This window comes from Hemicordylus capensis, chromosome 6, assembly GCF_027244095.1.
Source record: "Hemicordylus capensis ecotype Gifberg chromosome 6, rHemCap1.1.pri, whole genome shotgun sequence".
NCBI classification, from domain to species: domain Eukaryota; kingdom Metazoa; phylum Chordata; class Lepidosauria; order Squamata; family Cordylidae; genus Hemicordylus; species Hemicordylus capensis.
Genome location: NC_069662.1, coordinates 97,931,977 through 97,951,104, shown reverse-complemented (window position 1 = coordinate 97,951,104; position 19,128 = coordinate 97,931,977). Strand labels below are relative to the sequence as shown.

Below are 19,128 nucleotides of genomic sequence, written 5' to 3'. Positions count from 1 at the left end.
TGCAGCCTCCACTGCCTCGCCTGCCTCTCCTCGCCACCATTAGCTTCAAAGAGGCCAACCAGTGCCCAGCCAATCAGGCGGCTCCCTCGCCGGCACGCATAGCCTTGCCACATCCCTACTCATGGCTGGTGGCTGGCTAAGAGAATTAAGTATCATTATGTTCACATAATTCAAGCTCAGTTATTAACAATTTCCCTGCATTTTTTTGTACATACAGCCCACAGCCTTCACCCAGAGATTCCTTCTCTAGACACAAATCTTAACCTCAGATTTGTATTTCAAGAACTGCTTGCCTCATTGCTTTCTGATATTAACATCTAATAAGATTTAACCTTTTGTTTGGATGCCCACAGTAGCTGCTAGGGATGTGCACAAACCTGTTTGGAGGTCCTTTTAGGGGCCTCTGAACAGGTTCAAAAGACTGGCGGTTTGACTGGTTCAAAGGTGGGGGGATACCTTTAAGGACTGGGAAGGGTGTGTTTCCCTTGCTGGTGCTGCAGTTTAAAAGGGTCCACAGGAAGTACCCGGCACGTGCGTGCGACATGAGTGCTCACGCACTTGACATGCACACGTGCTAAGTACTTCTGGTCACTTCCGTCCGAGGAGGCAACAGAGTGGAGGGAGGTATGCTGCCGCACCGCCAGAGCCTTTTAAACTGCAGTGCTGGCAGGGAAATGCAGCGGGGGGTTAAGAGCACCCCCCAGTCCTTAAAGGTATCCCCCCTCGAGCCACCCCCCTCACTAGTTCCATGCACATCCCTAGTAGTTGCTGGGCATCTGAACCCTGATCCTGCTTTAATGTATAACAACATAGACTCTACTCTTCCAATACAGCCTGCACTCTGGCTTCAAACAATTTTGTTATGGTCTTAGATGGCTATAGCATTATTCTAAAACTAGAAAGCTTTGAAAGCGATACTATTCCATCCTCCTGGTGTGTGTGTGTGTGTGTGCGCGTAGAGAGAGAGAGAGAGAGTTTATCTTTTTTAAAAAAATGCAAAAATATGAGTATAAGTAGTATTTAACATCAATTGATCTAAAATAAAATGGATGCAGCCTGTTCTACATTTCCTTCTAATTCACATTACCATGTATTTCAGGGACAAGAAAATATAACCAATTATTATTTTTAAAAACCATATAAGACTTATAAACATTTGCCAATGTCAGCTTTTGATCGCTGATTATTTTATTTTTATTTTTACATTTTATATCCCGCTCTTCCTCCAACGAGCCCAGATTAGTGTATCACATACTTAAGTTTCTCCGCACAACAACCCTATGAAGTAGGTTAGGTAGGTTAGGGATTAATTGCCCAACTGACATTTTATCACAGTGCAGATAATACTAAGCATTTAAAATTGTATTAATTACATCTTTGCCTATATTATTCAATAAAACCAAAGGGTGAGTTAATGTCAATGCTATGCCTTTGAAAAACAGTAATCATATAGCAAAATGCTACATGCAAAGGAGGATGGAACCCTCCCATTTGATTTGTTATGAAAGGAAGGGGGAAATAGCATTGAAATATATGTTGGTACCAACCAGCTCATGTAAAGGTGGCAGGGCCTTGGCCTCCTACCAACTGAAGACAGGCTCACGGAGCGGCGACAAACAAAAGCTGCTTGTGGGCTACCAGGTGGCCATCCCCATTTTATTACTATTGAGAATATTTATATATGCTTTCCAATAAAATAGTTCTCAACACAGTTTACACAGCCAAGGGTATGTATGAGAAAATAGCCTCCAGTGCAAGAAAGGCTTACAACCTAAAAAGAAACACAAGAGAGACACCAGCAACAGCCCCGGCTGTTGTATATTGGTTTGAATAGGCACCACCTCCACCACCTCTTTATTTATAAAGCACCACTTCTTTATTTATTTATTTACATTTATATCCCGCTCTTCCTCCGAGGAGCTCAGAGCGGTGTACATGGTTATTTTTATCCTCACAACAACCCTGTGAGCTAGGTTAGGCTGAGAGATACATGACTGGCCCGAAGTCAATCAGTGAGTTTCATGGTTGTATGGGGATTCGAACTCGGGTCTTCCCAATCCTAGTCCAACACTAACCACTACGCTATACTGGCTCTCTAAAAGCTGGCTTTGCCCAGTTAGCAGGGGATTTTAGACTCAGATGAAGTCAAAAAGGGAAATGCTACCAGGCTGGAAACCTGTTGATTTCACTGATTTTAAAAATTCATGGTATCACTTTTAAATAGAGAGTATTTATTTTTCTTTATAAAATGAGTTTTTTCAAGTGTATGTTCCTGCTTTATTTTGTAAAGAATGAAGCAGGAGCATACACTTGAAAAAACTGTTTTTATAATGAAAAATAAATAATGACAGTTCCCATGAAGTCAACATTCTATTCATAAAACAGCAACATGATGCATTTAATTTACTGGAAATATATCACATCAGCTTTCTAATTCTAAAAGGAAATGGTCGAGACAATTTACATATCAAAACACTTTTAAAAAATCAATACTCAATCATAAAAACAAAGAGCAAAACAAGCAAAGAGCAATAAGTGTAAAAAAGAACCAACCAATAAAAATCATTACTAAGCAGCAGACAAACCAAAAAGCTGAAGAGATACCGTTTTTCACTCAGTGGCAGAACATCACCAAAGGAAGATGTTCAAGAAATGAAGTTATTTTTAGATCAGCATCACTTTTATATTACATATTTGAGAAATTAAAAGCTGTTAATTTTACTTAATGTTGTTACATTATAGCAGATACCTTAAAAGCCCTCAATGTAAGGTTCACTGGTTATTGCAAAAGAAACACAAAGAAATTAAGTTTATTCCCCTGGAGGAAACTAAGACATCCAGTATATGACTCTTTGTTGTTACTGAGGCAAGGATAATAATTAGCTTCCTGAACTTTTTGCCAGAATCTATTTTTTTTAAAGCAATGCTAAATTTTTGTAACATATTAACATTTTTTCAACAAAAAACCTCAAACCTCAACTTTAATTTGCAGCTGCTTAGAGACCAATACCTGAAAAATATGTTTTGTTAGATAAAATAGTTGGGACTTGCCAAAAAATTTAATCTCAGTTTTTACTGTGCTGATTCCTGGAGGCTCAGCATGGCTTTCAACCACATTAAAACATTCAATATATAAAAGATCAATAGTTTAAAAAAAAATTAAACATGCAATGAAAACCATATAATTGTTTCTATCTATGAAGTGCCTATCAAAACAGAAACGTCTGACAAATGTTTTCTGAAGGCCTGAAGGTTTGTATTCCATTTTAAATTGAAAGTTTAAAACTTTTTTCAAGAAAGGTCACCAGGTTCAAAAAATATTATTAAAGAGACCTGGGGGGGAAACAACTTCCGTGATTTGTCAGACTGCTGGCAATACATAGAGATTTTTAAGTGCTATGAAGTGAAGCCAGTGTCAGTTCTATAGTGCCTTACAACAGTGGAGGGAGTGGCCCAAATGGGCAATTAGCAGAGACGGCTGTACTATAAACAGAGTGAGCAGTCCCCCTGAGTAGGGACTGCCTGTAGCCTAAAGAAATGGGAAGTAGGATATAGATTTACACAACTATGCATATTGACATAATTAACACCCAAAATATATAGAAATAACCACAGTTTAGGGCAAAAAGCATGTACAAAGACTAAGAAAATTCTATCAGCTAAAACCTGGATTTCACTTCATATTAACTGTCTGAGTTTTTCTAGATGAACAATTATCTTATGAAACTGAGTAAAAGAGGAATTTGATGGCCAAAACCCAAACAACTGTGGTACTAGTTCCTTGAGCCCAAGGGAGCTTTAGACTCCTTTTGCATAAACAGCATTCTCCTATGCTAGAGGACAAGCTGCTTTTTAAAACTGGGGGGAGTTTCAAAAACAGTTTGAGATAAAGTATGAGGGTCCAAGAAAAAAGGCAAAGTTTCTACTGTTCTAGATTGCACCCTTTGCCTAAGCCGAAGTGCTTTTTGAATTCTGGACCACGAAAGCAGTAATTGTACAATTGTGTTACCATGTAAAAGCAGAGCTGTACTCAGTAAGGGCCACTAACAACTTCAGAGCATAAGCTGGTACTGGATCAGGTGCCATGAGAATTTGTTCAAATCTAGGACAAAAAAGAAAAATTCGTGAAACACAGATAACATGTCAAAGGTTTTCTATAGGAAAAAAGTAAACATATTTATGTTTAAAATTCATTTCTGATTTTGAAAAACACCAATATTGACAAAATGGTACATTATGCAATAATTGTAATACAAGCCATTTTGGAAGTATCACAATTTTTGCCCTAATGTCCAACATCCAATTATATTATGGCAGTCTTAATGATACTGTATTTAACTGAATTGAAGACTAGGTTTTTCCAAGTTCTTTGATGCTAGAAATTTGGGGGTGGGGTCATCTTAAATTTGGTGTTCTTTGGGGGTAAATACATATATTTACTGCTAACTGCCCCTGCTAACTTGGCAAAGAGGCACCTTTTAACGTGGTGATTCTCTTTATTTAGCAGGGGGAGAGTAACTGGCCCTATCCACCCCCAGCACAGTACCTCCAGTGACTGTTTCTGGTGTCTATCTGATGTTTCTTTTAGATTGTGAGCCCTTTGGGGACAGGGATCCATCTTATTTATTTGTTATTTCTCTGTGTAAACCGCTCTGAGCCATTTTTGGAAGGGTGGTATAGAAATCGAATGAATGAATGAATGAATATCCTGTATTTAACCTCAATTTTTAAGGTAAAGTTGTGCTTTTGAGTCAATGTCAACTCCTGGTGACCACAGAGCCATGTGGTTTTCTTTGGTATAATACAGGTGGGATTTATCATTGCCATTGCTTGCGCAGTATAAGATGATGCCTTTCAGCATCTTCCTATAACGCTGTGGCCCGATATAGGTGTTCCCCATAGTCTGGGAAACATACCAGCAGGGATTCGAACCAGCAACCTCTTGCTCCTTATGCAAGTTACTTTCCCGATGCACCATTAGGTGAGCTGTCTTAAATTTAGAATCATCTTCTATTAGGGTAAATACAATACTTCACCTTCGACTCCATAGCAAGATAGCATTCACGAACACCAAGAGAACATTGTTGAGAGTGGGGTGTGGGGTGGAGAGACACATACAGCTCAGTAAGAGCTTCTTTTCCTCACACCACCAGTAATTGAACCAACTGATATTTTCACTTGGCATCATAATACAACATAGAGATAGCCACTTGATTTCCAATTTCCACTTAGATCATTTGGAGGGTGGGGACAAGTAGCCTTGCTGCAGGGATATAAATTTCAGGGCACAGCCAGACTGCTATTCCTTACCCACTCCATTTTTCTTAAATAACAGGCTTTCAACTTCTCCAGAAACAACCAGAGATAACCAGGAGAGAGGGACGCCAAACCACTGGATATTTACTCCTCTGTTTCATAGCATGACAATGGGAAAGTTCATTCAGCGATATGTTTTTTAAAGGGGCTGAGCCAGTAAATATAATTATTTACGATAGCAAAATTTCACATTCAAGGAGTTCTACTCAAGTTGGTCTTGTTAAGCACTGCCACAGAACTCATACCTCTCAAAATGCTACACCTTAAAAAAAGGAAGTGGTGTTTATGAGTAATCCATTACATTGGGTTGAATGGTTCATTCACTCTGTAGGTTGCAGGGGGAAAGAGAAGAAAGAGCATTTTCTTTTAGGACTTTAGGAAGCAGAAGTAACAAGTTTTTAATATTGCACACAGGTGGCCACAGTTGTACTGTACAAGAGAAACAGCTCAATTTTCTTGTTCTTACGCTACATGATGACATGGGCTTGATGTAATTTACAAGAAATTAACTACAAACACCACCACATATTCCATATTTACAGAACAAAAATCTTTAAAACCGATAAAATATAAAACACAAGTTAGTAGACAGAGAATGGTAGCATCAGTTACCTCTGACTGTGATATATCAAATGCTCTTTAGTCAAGCAAAGTCTGTATTAACTCTCTTAAGTGAAGAGCATCAAGGGAGAAGATAACAGGCTAGTTCACATAATACTAGTTTTAACTTGTTTAAATTAAATTTGGTTAATTTTATTAGTCTTATTTTACACTGTATCTTTTCATTAATGCTGTGAGCCACCCAGGCAGTAGTGTATTGGTGGGGTGGGGTATAAATATTTTAAATAAATAAAAGTAATAATAAATAGTACTAAAACATGATTGAGCATTGTACTCACTTGCTGCCTCTTCTGCTCATGCACTCTAATTCAAATAGTCATTGCCTCTTTAGAGCAAATTATAGCTTGTCATTACACCCAGAAAAACAGGTTGCTCACCTGTAACTGATGATCTGGTAGAGATCCGTTGATATCCATTAGAATGGGTTCTGCGCCTGCACGGAAGCCTCTCGGTGTCGAGTTTATACAGCTCCTTTCAGGCGCCTGCACCCCGCCCCACGTGACTACGTGGCTATTTAAGGCGGGAGGAAGCGCAGGCTGCTCGGTTCCTTGGAGACCGCCGAGGCAGTCGAAGATTCAATTAGCATACTTTAGACACTGCACTGCAGAGGGGAGGTTCGGGAGGGTTTAATGGATATCAACGGATCTCTACCAGATCATCAGTTACAGGTGAGCAACCTGTTTATCTGGTATGGGATCCGTTGATATGCATTAGAATGGGTGTTTAGTTAGCTCCAGAAGGAGGAGGGAGCAGTGCATTATTGCAACACCCTTTTAAGGACGCCTCTCCCAAAGGTCGCCTCCGCAGCAGACCGTAGGTCAACAGCATAGTGTTTTACAAATGGTTCCTCAGAGGACCAAGTCGCAGCCTTGCAGATTTCCGCAAAGGGTACTCCAGACAGAAATGCTGCAGAAGTGCCATACGCTCTAGTTGAATGTGCCTTGACAGTCTTTGGTGCTGGTACACCCTGGATCGAGTATGTAAGGCGAATAATGTCCACTAGCTAATATGATAAACGCTGCCTAGACAGTGCTTGGCCCTTAGAGGATCCCTTGTACGATATCAGAAGTTTTTTAGACCTTTGGAACGGCTTAGTTCTTGAGAGATAGTAGAGAAGTGCTCTGCGTACATCTAAAGAGTGTAGAGCCTTTTCCAAGGGTGTGGATGGATTTCTAAAAAAGGTGGGCAGGACTATGTCTTGATTGACATGGAAGTCTGGAACAACCTTAGGTGTAAACCTGATATCCGGACGTAGGAGAACCTTATCCGGGAAAAAGCGCGTATAAGGGACGTCCATACGTAAAGCAGTCAACTCGCTCACCCTGCGGGCAGTTGTGATAGCCACTAAAAAGGCTGTCTTCAAGGAGACATGGCGGAGAGTGGTTGTGTTCATAGGTTCAAATGGTGGTTCTGTTAGAGCAGAGAGCACCAAAGAGATGCTCCAAGGTTCAATAGGCTTGCGTGTAGGAGGGTAGAGATTAGACAGGCCTCTTAGGAGACTCTTACATGCCAGGTGGGAAAAGAGTGTCTTGCCATCCCAGCCAGGGTGTTTTGACGTAAGGGCGGCTAAGTGTACTCGCATGGACACATTAGAAAGTTCCGATGGCTTGAGGTCCGTTAGATAAAGCAGGACCTCCCGTATGGAAACCTGTTTTGGGCGGTGCCCATGTGCATCCGCATAAGCTGCGAATCTCTTCCATTTGTTAGCATACTTTCTCCTGGTAGACGGTTTTCGGACGTTCAGCAGGATTTTCTTCAGTAGCCGATCCACCACGCCGTCAGTTGTAATGTGAGCACCTCCGGGTGTAGTACTCGACCGCCTTCCTGAATTAACAGGTCCGGGCGGTTTGGAAGTCTCTTGTAAGTGTGTGAGCTCAGAGTAAATGCGGAAACCATGATTGGCGCGGCCACCATGGTGCAATCAAGATGCATCTTGCCGGGGTGTGCAGGAGATGAGCTACGATCCTGTTCAGGAGTGGTAAGGGGGGGAACATATAACAGCGTTGAAGTGACCAGTCTATTTGGAATGCATCCCCCACTGAATGTGGATCGTGTCCCGCTCTGGAGCAGAACTGTCTGCATTTTGCATTTTCTGATGTGGCAAAAAGGTCCATCTCCGGCTGGCCCCAACTGTCGAAGATCTGTTGTAGGTAACGGTCGTTCAGCTCCCATTCGTGATGACCCCTGGTGAACGAGCGGCTGAGGTCGTCCGCCAACACATTGTCCAAGCCCTTTATATGTATCGCTATTGGGGTTATACAGTTCCTGATGCACCAATGCCAAATTTGAACGCTGAGCGCACAGAGGGATCTGGAGACCGTTCCCCCTTGCCTGTTGAGGTAGGCTATGGCCGTGGTGTTGTCCAATTGTAACTGGACTACTCTCCCGCGTAGCATGGGAAGAAAAGCTTTCATGGCTAGGAAAACAGCCAGCAGCTCCAGGAAGTTTATGTGTAGCAGACTTTGTTTGCAGGTCCAAAGGCCTTGGGTAGTGACGGCCTTGCAGTGTCCTCCCGACCCTCGAAGAGAGGCATCCGTTGTGACCCATACGGACGGAAGCTGGGCCTGGAACGGGATTCCCCTGAGTAAATTGGAGCGTTGAGTCCACCAGGAAAGAGACCGCAGGATCGGAAGAGGAACTGTCAATAGCTTTTTGGGGCTGTCCCTGAGTAGATTGAAGGAAGACAGGGACCATAATTGCAGTTTCCTCATTTTCAGTTGTGTGTATCGCACGGTTGTCCTGCAAGAGGCCATCAGCCCCAATAGACGTTGGACATGCCATGCTGTCTGCAACAGCGTGGATTGAAAAGCCTTGACTAGTGATGTTATGGTTTGAAACCGGTCTTCCGGTAGGAATGCCCTTCCCAATGCTGCATTGAGTTGAGCTCCAATGTACGATATGGACGTTACTGGAGTCAGATTCGACTTCTTCCAGTTTACTTGTATCCTGAGGTCTTGAAGAAGTTTCAGCATGTACTGTATCTGCGAAAGCAACTCTTCTTTGTCTGTTTAGGACAGAAGCCAATCGTCTAGATACGGATACAGCTTCAGACCTTTCGTCCTCAGGTGGGCGACTACCACTGCCATGCATTTGGTGAAGACACGGGGGGCTGTGCACAGGCCGAATGGCAGCACCCGGTACTGGTACAATGAGGTCCCCACTGTGAACCGTAGATACTTCTGAGACGAGGGCCGGATTCCAATGTGAAAGTAGGCATCTTTTAAGTCTAACATCACCAGCCACCTTTCTCGATGAAGAAGAGGTAGTATGTCTTGTAACGTTGTCATTCGATACCTTTTCACTTGGATGAACTTGTTCAGATGTCGCAAGTCCATGATCGGGCGAATCCTGCCATCCTTTTTCGGAATTTGAAAATACCGGGAGTAGAACCCCTCCCGGCGGTTTGCCTATCGCAATGGTACTGTTTTTTTGAGCAGGAGTTCCCGAACCTCCTGGAGAAGGGCTGGTGTTGCCCTTGTGAAGCGAATCCTTTTGAACTTCGGCCTGGTCTTGAACTCTATCGCGTAACCTGATTGAACAATCTTTAGAACCCACTGATCTGATGTTATGTTGCGCCATGCATCCGCATGACTCGCCAACCTGATGGTGTTGGTAGCTAGTGGGTCCGGTTGCGGAATGTTGTAGACCAGACTCCAATGCTCCGTGATGTTCTGGGAGCAGAAGGATTGGGAAGTACCATGTGGGAGTGATGGGCTGCTCTGTACTTCAAAGACGCTGTTTGTTTCCGTCGGTTTGTTTGTTACGTTGGCCTGACGAAAACTTCCCTTTCTGTTGGGTCGTCCTTTTAGAGAATTGGTGGTAAGGTTTACGGAAGTCCCTCCGATCTTGCTGCCTATACGAGGTCTGGGGTCGGTACGAAGTATGTTGTCGGCTACCATAGGATGTAGCAGGTGAGGCTGCAGAAGTGAAGGTCCTAGCAGTTAACTTAGACTTTTTCATTTTCTCCATGGTGGCATCGGTTTCTTTGGAGAATAGACCTTTGCCATCAAATGGCAGACCCTCTATTTTGTCCTTCATGTCCTGCTGCAGGGTCGCTGATCTTAACCAGGCGTGATGACGCAGGGTGATGGCTGTTGTGATGGAACGGGACTCAGGCTCTGCAAGGTGTTTTGCCATACTTAACTGCTGGCAGGTAAGGTCCCCCGCCTGCTGTAGCGTTTTCTGGAATTTTAGTTTTATTTCTTCCAAGGACAAAGAGTCCAGGGCTTTTCCAAGGTCCTCCCAAATGCAATAACTGTACTTAGCCATACAGGCCAAGTAGTTAGCATCTTTTACTGACAAACAGGAAGTGGAATACAACTTTCTTCCCATCACATCTAACTTCCTGCCTTCTTTAGCAGCAGGAGTCGTATGTCGCCGACCGGATTTGGAGGATGTGGCACAATCAATGACCAAAGAATTCGGGACAGGGTGTTTAAAAAGGTAGGTATTACCCTGTTCCTGAACCCGATAGAGCCCTTCAAGTCTTTTAGATGTCGGAGTAGACGTATGAGGGACCTCCCAGGCACACTGTGCAGCGTTTGAAAGGATAGGTAGTAGGGGGAGCGCTATAGGCTCTGCTGACTGTGACCTCCACATAAAGTTGTAGACAGGATTGTCTATGGTTTTAAGTTGTGACGTAAGATCCAGCCCTAACGCATTAGCCATACGTTTAACATGCAAATGGTATGCTTTTAGTTCCTCCGTTGGGGAAACGTGGGATGGTGTTGCCACGTCTGGAGATGGGTCCACTTCAAAAGTTTCTGTGTTGGATTCGAAATCAGACGATCCATGGTGACTTTCCCCTGAATCCAGGTCCAAAATAGTTGAAAAGTGTTGGGGAGATGCCTCCCTTGGGTGACCAGGGGCTGGCAAAGGGTCAGTTTGCGTATACGCATTAACAAAATACCACACGGCCATTTGAGTATGCACCGAAGTATTGTGAGTCCTGGTCTGGGTGCCCACGTTGATAACAATCTTATCCGGGGGTGGCGGTGCAGTTTCCGTAGGAAAGGCAGATGTGTGCACAGCAGTCAATCCATTGCGCCACGCCCGGTCTTCTTGAAAATCATAACCTGCGCCATGGGAAATGGTCCCTGGAAGAGCAGTTTCCGCTGAAGATGACACTTGATGGCTGAATCCGCAGGTGTGCCACGGTGCAGGAGTGGTGAGTTGTACTGCCATGAGCACCCGTGAGTCGGGGTTAGCAGCATCCCCTTCAGAACGTGGGAAGCCCCGGAAGGTGGATGGAGTATTATTAGTAGAGTCCAGCATTTTTAACAATGGATCCAGCTGCGGTGCATCTTCCTCCACAACCTCTTCCATAGCAAAAGTCATAGGCGCCCGCAATCGTGGGGTAACAGCCGTGACGTTAGTAGGAGTATTCAATGCGGAAACCTGATCCTCCGCCCTCGATGTCAATGGTGAACGGATTGGAGTAGGCGCTGGTACCAATTCCCTAGCGGTCGATATCGAAAAAGTCGGCAACACTGTCGACGTCGAGGATCTCTCATTCAATGGCTGGGCTAGAGTTTCCGTCGATATCGACATCCCCTTCGATGCCGAAGGTCGGCGTTCAGCAGGAGGTTCTATGGGCTCCATCGGTATCGAGACTACCGATATCGAGGGTGGTGTTGACGTTGAGCCTCTCGATGCCGACAAAGATTTATTCGGAGCCCTCGATGTCGAAGGAGCCGCCGACATCGGAGGCTGTAATGACGTCGATGTAGAAGGCCTTGGTGTCGAGTCTTTCGGTGCCGAAGAAGTCGACGCCGAGACAAAAACCACATCTTGCGCAGTGCTCGGAGAAGGCGTCGATGCCGATTGTGCTCGATGTCATAACTTTTTGGCGGGAGCAGCAGCGGCCACCATTTTCTCTCCCGGCCTCTTCGAGGGCTTAGGAGACTTGACGGAGGACTTCGAAGTTTTAGACTGGGCCAGACCCAGGTCCTTCGAGCCAAGTGCCTGCGGAGATTTTGCGGGGGGCACTGTCAAAACGTCATCGTATAACGCGGCTCTTAAACGTAGCTCGCGATTTCTCCTGGTCTGTTTCGAAAACGATTGGCAGATTTTACAAATGGAAGTCTTATGGGCCTCCCCGAGGCACAATAAGCACAAGCTATACCGATCTTGTGAGGGTAGCTTGGCCTTGCACTCCGCACAGCGTTTAAAATTTCGCTTCCCTGCAGGGGTATCCATAGTACTCACTATCCAAGGTCAGAAGCCAGAGAATCAGTCCGATCTTTTGCCAAATCCGTTGGGAGTAAGAAAGTCAAAGCAGTTTCGTCAATAGAGTAGTCAAACAGTCCGATTTTCAAAGCCAGTGATCAAAAACGACAGTATTCCAAGGAAAGAAGCGCGAAGGAGCCGTAGAAACCAAGTGATTTCCACGGCGGTCGCAAAGGAACTGAGCAGCCTGCGCTTCCTCCCGCCTTAAATAGCCACGTAGTCACGTGGGGCGGGGCGCAGGTGCCTGAAAGGAGCTGTATAAACTCAACACCGAGAGGCTTCCGCGCAGGCGCAGAACCCATTCTAATGCATATCAACGGATCCCGTACCAGATCTAATAATAATAACAAACTTTATAATAAACATTGTTGGCTGCCCCATAACAAATTGGAGGCAGCAAACTATGGTTTGTCCAGGCCCTCTAAAGTAGAATTGCAAACCAGCTGAAATGAAAAAAGCCCAATGGACCCACGGTTCCACGTTACAGCTGAAGAGAGAGAGAGCTAAATGTATTTTGGTAGCTGCAGAAAGGTTTTGGGAGAGGTCAGTTGCACCCAAAGAGTATTTATTCCATGTGAGCCATATAGACTTTTTCATTTCTATTATGTGCTGTAAATATTGGTCCCATTGCTTTACATTTATATTTTACATTCCTTGAGGAATTGCTAATGCTCTTCCATCTAGAACAGGCTCGAACCAAGCATATAAAGTATTTCTAGTTCTGGCTTATTGATGAAGTGCTCAGCAATCAAGTAGCATTTCTTTCACAAATATCAAATATCAATTAAATACCAACATCCTAATTAAAAGCAGAAAATTCTGAGTCTTCCTCTGTAGACGTGAACTACAAGTCCAGCAACAATAATGTGCATTTTCCCATGTTCTGTCACCTCTGATCTCAGTGGAACATTTGAACAAGAAACATTTTCTCATTTTAAATTAAGACAGTAGAGGAAATCTGATTCTTGTACTTAGAGCCAGATTTATGTTACATTTGCTTGGAAGCAAGTTCTACTGAGTTCTATAGGACTTGCTCTCAAATAACTGTGCACAAATACAATACTCCTTAGCAGACCATATTATTAATGAGCTGCTGTCTGGCAAGTGTAGTGTGATTAACGAACAAAAAAGTCATCCTCTTGCTTTCTATTTGAAAAAGTTCACTTATCCCTGCTTTGTCCCTCCCAGTCCAAAAGCTGCTTGCTCTTAGCCCACTTAATCCTCCCTCTTGCCTACCAATATAATTGGATGCAATCAGGAGGCCTGATTTCTGTGTCTGTGCGTGTTTTAAAAAGAGGCATTTAGCAAACCACTGTACAAGACTTTTCAGTCTAAGAGACAGTGGACTGATTAGGAGCAACACACATATAACTGGAGAGTTAGAACAGCACAAAAATGATAGCAAAAGAAGTAGAGCAACTTTTTGTCTTTAGGACAGGCAAGAACATTGTGAAACTAACTCAAATGTATGTCTTGCTGCTGTACAACCTTTATAATACTGTACAAATGGTGAAGAACTGAATAAAACTCTTATACAGACACATCTGGCAGAGGAATGTATGATAGTGTTCATCATTAGTTATTACTATTTACTTTTGTTATTAAATCCATTGGCATTTTTAAAAGCATGCAGTCAAAACAGATTGGTCGTAGAATTAGTTTTGATTAGAAAAATTGTTCTGTACTTACTGAGGCAGCAATGAGTCTTTAATGAGAGACAGAAGTTTGTTGTTTGAGTTAAGGTTCTCTCTCTCTTCAGCCATGACCTTGTGGCTCACAAGCAGTGATGTGGTTTCTGAGAGCAACCGCAAGCTGAAGAGTCTCCATTCCACTAGAAAAATCAATGTGCCAAGAATGTGACTGCACTGATGTCTAATTAAACCAAAATGGGTATTTCAGTTGATGTGGCCATATATTTACCATTTTGACTGGAGACCAAAGAAACTAAGGGTGGGAGGATGCAATCCACAACCTAAAGGAGAGCATGATAAAGATCTGGCTTAGATTATTCAAAAGCAAAAATAGAACCAACATATACCGCACTCTATATTCACTTCCCAGATACAGTCTTTAATCTAAGATTGGAATAATCAAACATATTCATTCAGAAACTTGTACAAGGATAAACCAACTCAGGTAAATTGGTAGTTTTATATATGAGAATATGTTCAATAAATTCCTAACTGAATATGATCACTTGCTTCTAACAATCATTTGTACAAGACAATTTACATAGAATATCACGGAAAAAATAAAAGCAAAATTTATATCAGTTCAGTTCACTACTTTCTAAAGGAAGGAATATGTTTCATCTCTTGCATCATTCAATAAAGCACTCACTAAACTCACTAACTTTTGAAAATAAAAAGAAAATCTCTTGAGGTGCTTCTTGCAGTATGACGGACTGAATTCCAAAGATATGGTGTTGCCTAAAGAAAATGGATGAAGAGAGGAGAAACGCAAGTAATTCTTGGTCTAACTAAAAGACAGGTGTTTGAGAAGTTAAAGTAAAGAGAAGTTAAAGAAAGATAAACAGGAACTATAAGCATTTAAAAATAAGTTATAGGAATTTAAATTGGATGTGATAGGATAAAGGAAGCCAGTATAGAGAAGAAAAAAAGAGAAACATGGTCATATTTATGGGAAAAAGAAATCAGCATTATTAGTTAATATTTTATTGCCTCCTTGCCTGCTTAATCAATTTTTCTCTTCCTGTACTCCTAGATCCTTAAATAAATCCGATTGCACCACATTTCCATCTCCTCTTCCTTTTCCAAACCAAAACTTTGCACAAATTTATACTGTAACAGACTGTTCCCTATAGTCTCACTAATTCCCCACACTAGCCCAAAAGCAGCACTGGAGTGTTTAGCCAGCACTCCAGAACAGTTCTGTCAACATCTGTAACAGGTGATCTTAAGAGTGATCTGGGTTCATTCAAAACATGGGTTCTGAGCCTGCACAGTAGTCCCCATGGAAGGATTTTATTGCTCCCCAGAGTGCTCTGTAGCTCCACCCTTTGCACCCAGACCCAAGGAGACACTGACACAAGATTCTTTGGTGAAATTCGCCAAATTTATTGAAACATAGTTCTTTACGTGTCAACAAGGCACTCAGCTGGGATTGGTGCTCCACCCACCAACAGTGCGGTTCCTAGAAGGCTGGCTGTGGGAGTGGCAACCTTGACCTAGACGATAGATAATGGTGTTTGCACCTTGGCCCCAGGCAGCTTCCTCGCTTGAAAGCAGGCACTGCCGTTCCTAGCCGACCTAAGGTCAGGTCTCTGTTACTAATGACGCCCCTCCGATGCTGGCAAGCCATACGGAAGGATGTCGCTTTGCAGAGAAGAGGGGCTGTGTGGCATCCCTGATCTGTCAAGCCTCAAGGCATCCGCTCCTCCTTCTTGAAACCAAATGCTTACCTAAGGTGCATCACCGATCATAAGCTGTTGCTTTCCTCTGCACTGTACCTGCCATGGCAGGCGTTAGCCTAGCTTAACGCCCTGCACCCCACACAGCCCTGTCGCCAAACCCAGCCGTGACTCCTCCGCCTGTGGCCAACTGGTAGACCAGAAAACACCCCACCCCTGCCTCCGGCAGGGTGTGAACAGAGAAAAAAGAGTGGCCTACCATTAGAGTGAAATCCCTGCTACCTAACTAAGGCGTTCCATAGAGGCTCCCCTACTGCAGGAGGGAAGAGCATACCACTCCCAAGGGCTGCGCGGCATGCTGCAACGCCAAGGGCAGCACCGAATAAAGGCCACATGGGCCACTCCGAACAAAGGCTGCACAGGCCAGTGACAACAAGGCCACATAGAGGCTTCCCACTGTACGTCGTCAAGGACCGCTCAGAACAAGGCAGCATGGGCTGCTCGTGACAAGGCCGCAGGCACGTTGCAGCTTGTATTGTGGGGTCCCCGCCCCCGGAGAAGCAGGGGAGCCCATCACAAGGACTCCCCCATGTCACGTGCTCCTTTCTGGGGGGGGGGGGACTGGGGCAAACAAGCCGCGCCGCCCAGCTGGGCTGGCGAGAGGCTGGCTTGTGCACAATGCGCACTCTGTATCTTCTACGGCAAGAACTGAGCCAAAGCGTGCTCTGCCACTGAAGATTCCAAGAGTGCATTGCATGTGAAGGGCGGAGCTAGCGAGCACTCTGGGAAGCTGTCAAATCCTTCCGTGGGGGCTACTGTGCAGGCGCAACCCACATTGTGAAGGATCCTGGATCACCTCAAAGATCAGTGGTTTTAAGTAGAATTAAGGAAGATCAATGAAAATAATTTTACAAGCCTCGATAAAATAAGAGAGTGAACAGGAATTTTAGCAGTTATCTTGAGAAAAAAGAATAAGTCAGTATCCAGGATCCAGAGTAAGTTAGTCATGACTAAATCCCATTGAACTGAATAGGACTTAGATTAGTCAAGACTAACATCTCATTTATCTCAATAACACTTTATCATGACTTAGTCTGGTTCCTGCCCAACATATTCTGAAGTATTGCTAAGCTGATAACAACATGATTTAGAAAGAATCTAAATCTATAATGAAAGACAAACAAGTTTCAAAAATTACACCCAAATTCCTAGCAGATGGAATAGGGAAATACACTACCAAGTTGATCACTAGGTTTAAAGAACATGTAGCAGATGCAGAATATACTAATAGAGAGAGACCATGGGCAGTGCATATGTTAAAATAACACAATGGAATAACAATGCCCATAAAAGTAAATGTGCTGGAGATGGAGAGGTGCTTGGTGCGAAGAAAAATTAGGGAGGCGATATACATAGATAAATTAAAATCCAGGTAAATGGTAAGGAAGAGCTTAAAGAGACTGTGAAGTATATTGGTTACTAAAGGATGTGGAATGAAATAGAAAGAGAGGCTGTGAAGTCATGCTTGCTACCACAAGACCAGCTCTCCTCCAACCAACAGAGAGGATGGCTGGTCTTGTGGAAGCAAGCATGACTTGTCCCCTTAGCTAAGCAGGGTCTGCCCTGGTTGCATATGAATGGGAGACTTGATGTGTGAGCACTGCAAGATATTCCCCTTAAGGGACAGAGCCACTCTGGGAAGAGCACCTAGGTTCCAAATTCCCTCCCTGGCATCTCCAAGATAGGGCTGAGAGAGATTCCTGCCTGAAACCTTGGAGAAGCCACTGCCAGTCTGTGAAGACAATACTGAGCTAGATGGACCTATGGTCTGACTCAGCATATGGCAGCTTCCTATGTTCTATGTAAGTTGGTTGTTAAGGAGTGTGTGGTGAAATGCAGATGACACAGCTGAATGTCTTTGAATGGCTCCCTACTTCCCTCCTAACCTATTTGCTAATTAACAAATTGTTGCCCAGTTGTGTGTAATTATAGGAGAATAATATAAGATTGTGGTCCACAGAAGGGGGAAAAAGAACAATGATGCTGACATATAGATGTTGAAACATTTGTTTGTTTTTACAGTGTGCTGATATTCATCTCTTTTTTAATACAATAAATAAGGTCCTGAAGGAGAAATAGAGGGTTATCTTAATATGCGTATTGCATCACCTGTATATATCAATTAATAGACTGCAAAGCATTAAGGAAATAGAAGGAACCAAATAAACTGTTGAGGAGGAGAAGTTTAACTTCAGAAAGTGAGAAACCATCCAAGAGAAGGGAGAAAGATTAGCAACTGAAAGTGGGATTTGGTCTATAATTATAGCAGCAGCAGAATTTCTGCCCCTATAGGATCTCAGTAAGTTGCATGGCCTGTTGCAAACAAGGCTCATTTCCAACATGTCTAAATACACAAAAAGTGTTAATTAGAAGAAAGATACACAGCACTGTATTTTAAAAGGTTAACGAAGCAATTATTGAATAATTCCCTACTGATGTTTGCTTGAGTAGTACTATGTTGTTCTTAATATATTCATAATTTGTTTTGACAATGACAGTACTACAAGGTTCTGTAGTGTTAAAAATAAGTCTTTCTCAACCTGCTTTAATTAGATCATACTGGATACTTTCCGACAAGTACAGAAAAATAAAATGCCTACAAATCAAATCCACTAATGGTAGACAAGATTTTAGGATATTATTATAAAGAGGTCACCACCACATCTATAGATTTAAAGCTTCTTGAAGATTTTCAATTACCAGCTATTTTACTTCGCTCTAGAAACTATTATTCACAAGTCAAGGTATCTTTAAAAACTATTTTACTTCATTAAAACAATGGGCTTTGTTGATGTCAAGTAGCCTAACCTCTGGGATCAATCTCAGATACACACTTGTAGTCAGAGAAAATGAGATCTTATTAACAAGTTTTATATTTAAAGTATTGATCTGGAACCTTGCACATGTCTTGCTTCAACTTAACAAGAAAGTTCCTTTGTGTGCCAAGCATTTATATTCATAGATTTCAAGTCATACTCAACTACTGCCAATTAGAAGACATCCCCTGAGTAAAAGAATTTCTAAAATGTTTTATATGTACCATTCAAGTGAAATACCACATTTCTCCACAATGCTATTGGCATACATTTCAAATAATTACAGCCATATACCTTTTGAGTAGTAGAACACCACTGAAGTTCATACCACTAAGATCTAGTATACTTATGGACAAGTAATTATGCATCTCTGTGCACCAGAATGTAAGCACTTCAGGCAAGAAAATATATATATTTAAAATGTTCAATAAACACCTGTTAAGTTCTGAGTATTGTTAAAAATGCTCGTAGTATTTATTTCTTCAAGCTCATTCATTTCTCCAGCTTTAAAGTATTTCATGAATTCACATGCAAACACAAAATATATATAAAAGAGAACTTATTCCAGACACGGGGTTTACAGTATAGCCACATATTCATACTGTAACAAATAAATATTTTATTTATGACAGAGCTTATATGTCATTCTTCAGCACAAACTTCTCAGAGTGGCTAACACATCATAAAATAAAAACAACACACTTAATACAAAGTTAA

General features: G+C 42.7%; 1 protein-coding gene across 9 annotated transcripts in view; it reads right to left on the bottom strand.

Annotated features, from left to right (window-relative positions):
• ULK4 (unc-51 like kinase 4) overlaps positions 1–19,128 on the bottom strand; it is a 370,052-nt gene that overhangs the window by 212,864 nt on the left and 138,060 nt on the right. For all 9 annotated transcript variants that reach the window (XM_053265063.1, XM_053265069.1, XM_053265068.1 and 6 more), the window contains exons 28-30: positions 14,086–14,137; positions 13,855–13,996; positions 4,010–4,102 (exon numbers count right to left, since the gene is read on the bottom strand). In XM_053265063.1, coding sequence (XP_053121038.1) covers positions 4,010–4,102; positions 13,855–13,996; positions 14,086–14,137 — 287 coding nt within the window. The remainder of the gene's footprint in view (positions 1–4,009; positions 4,103–13,854; positions 13,997–14,085; positions 14,138–19,128) is intronic.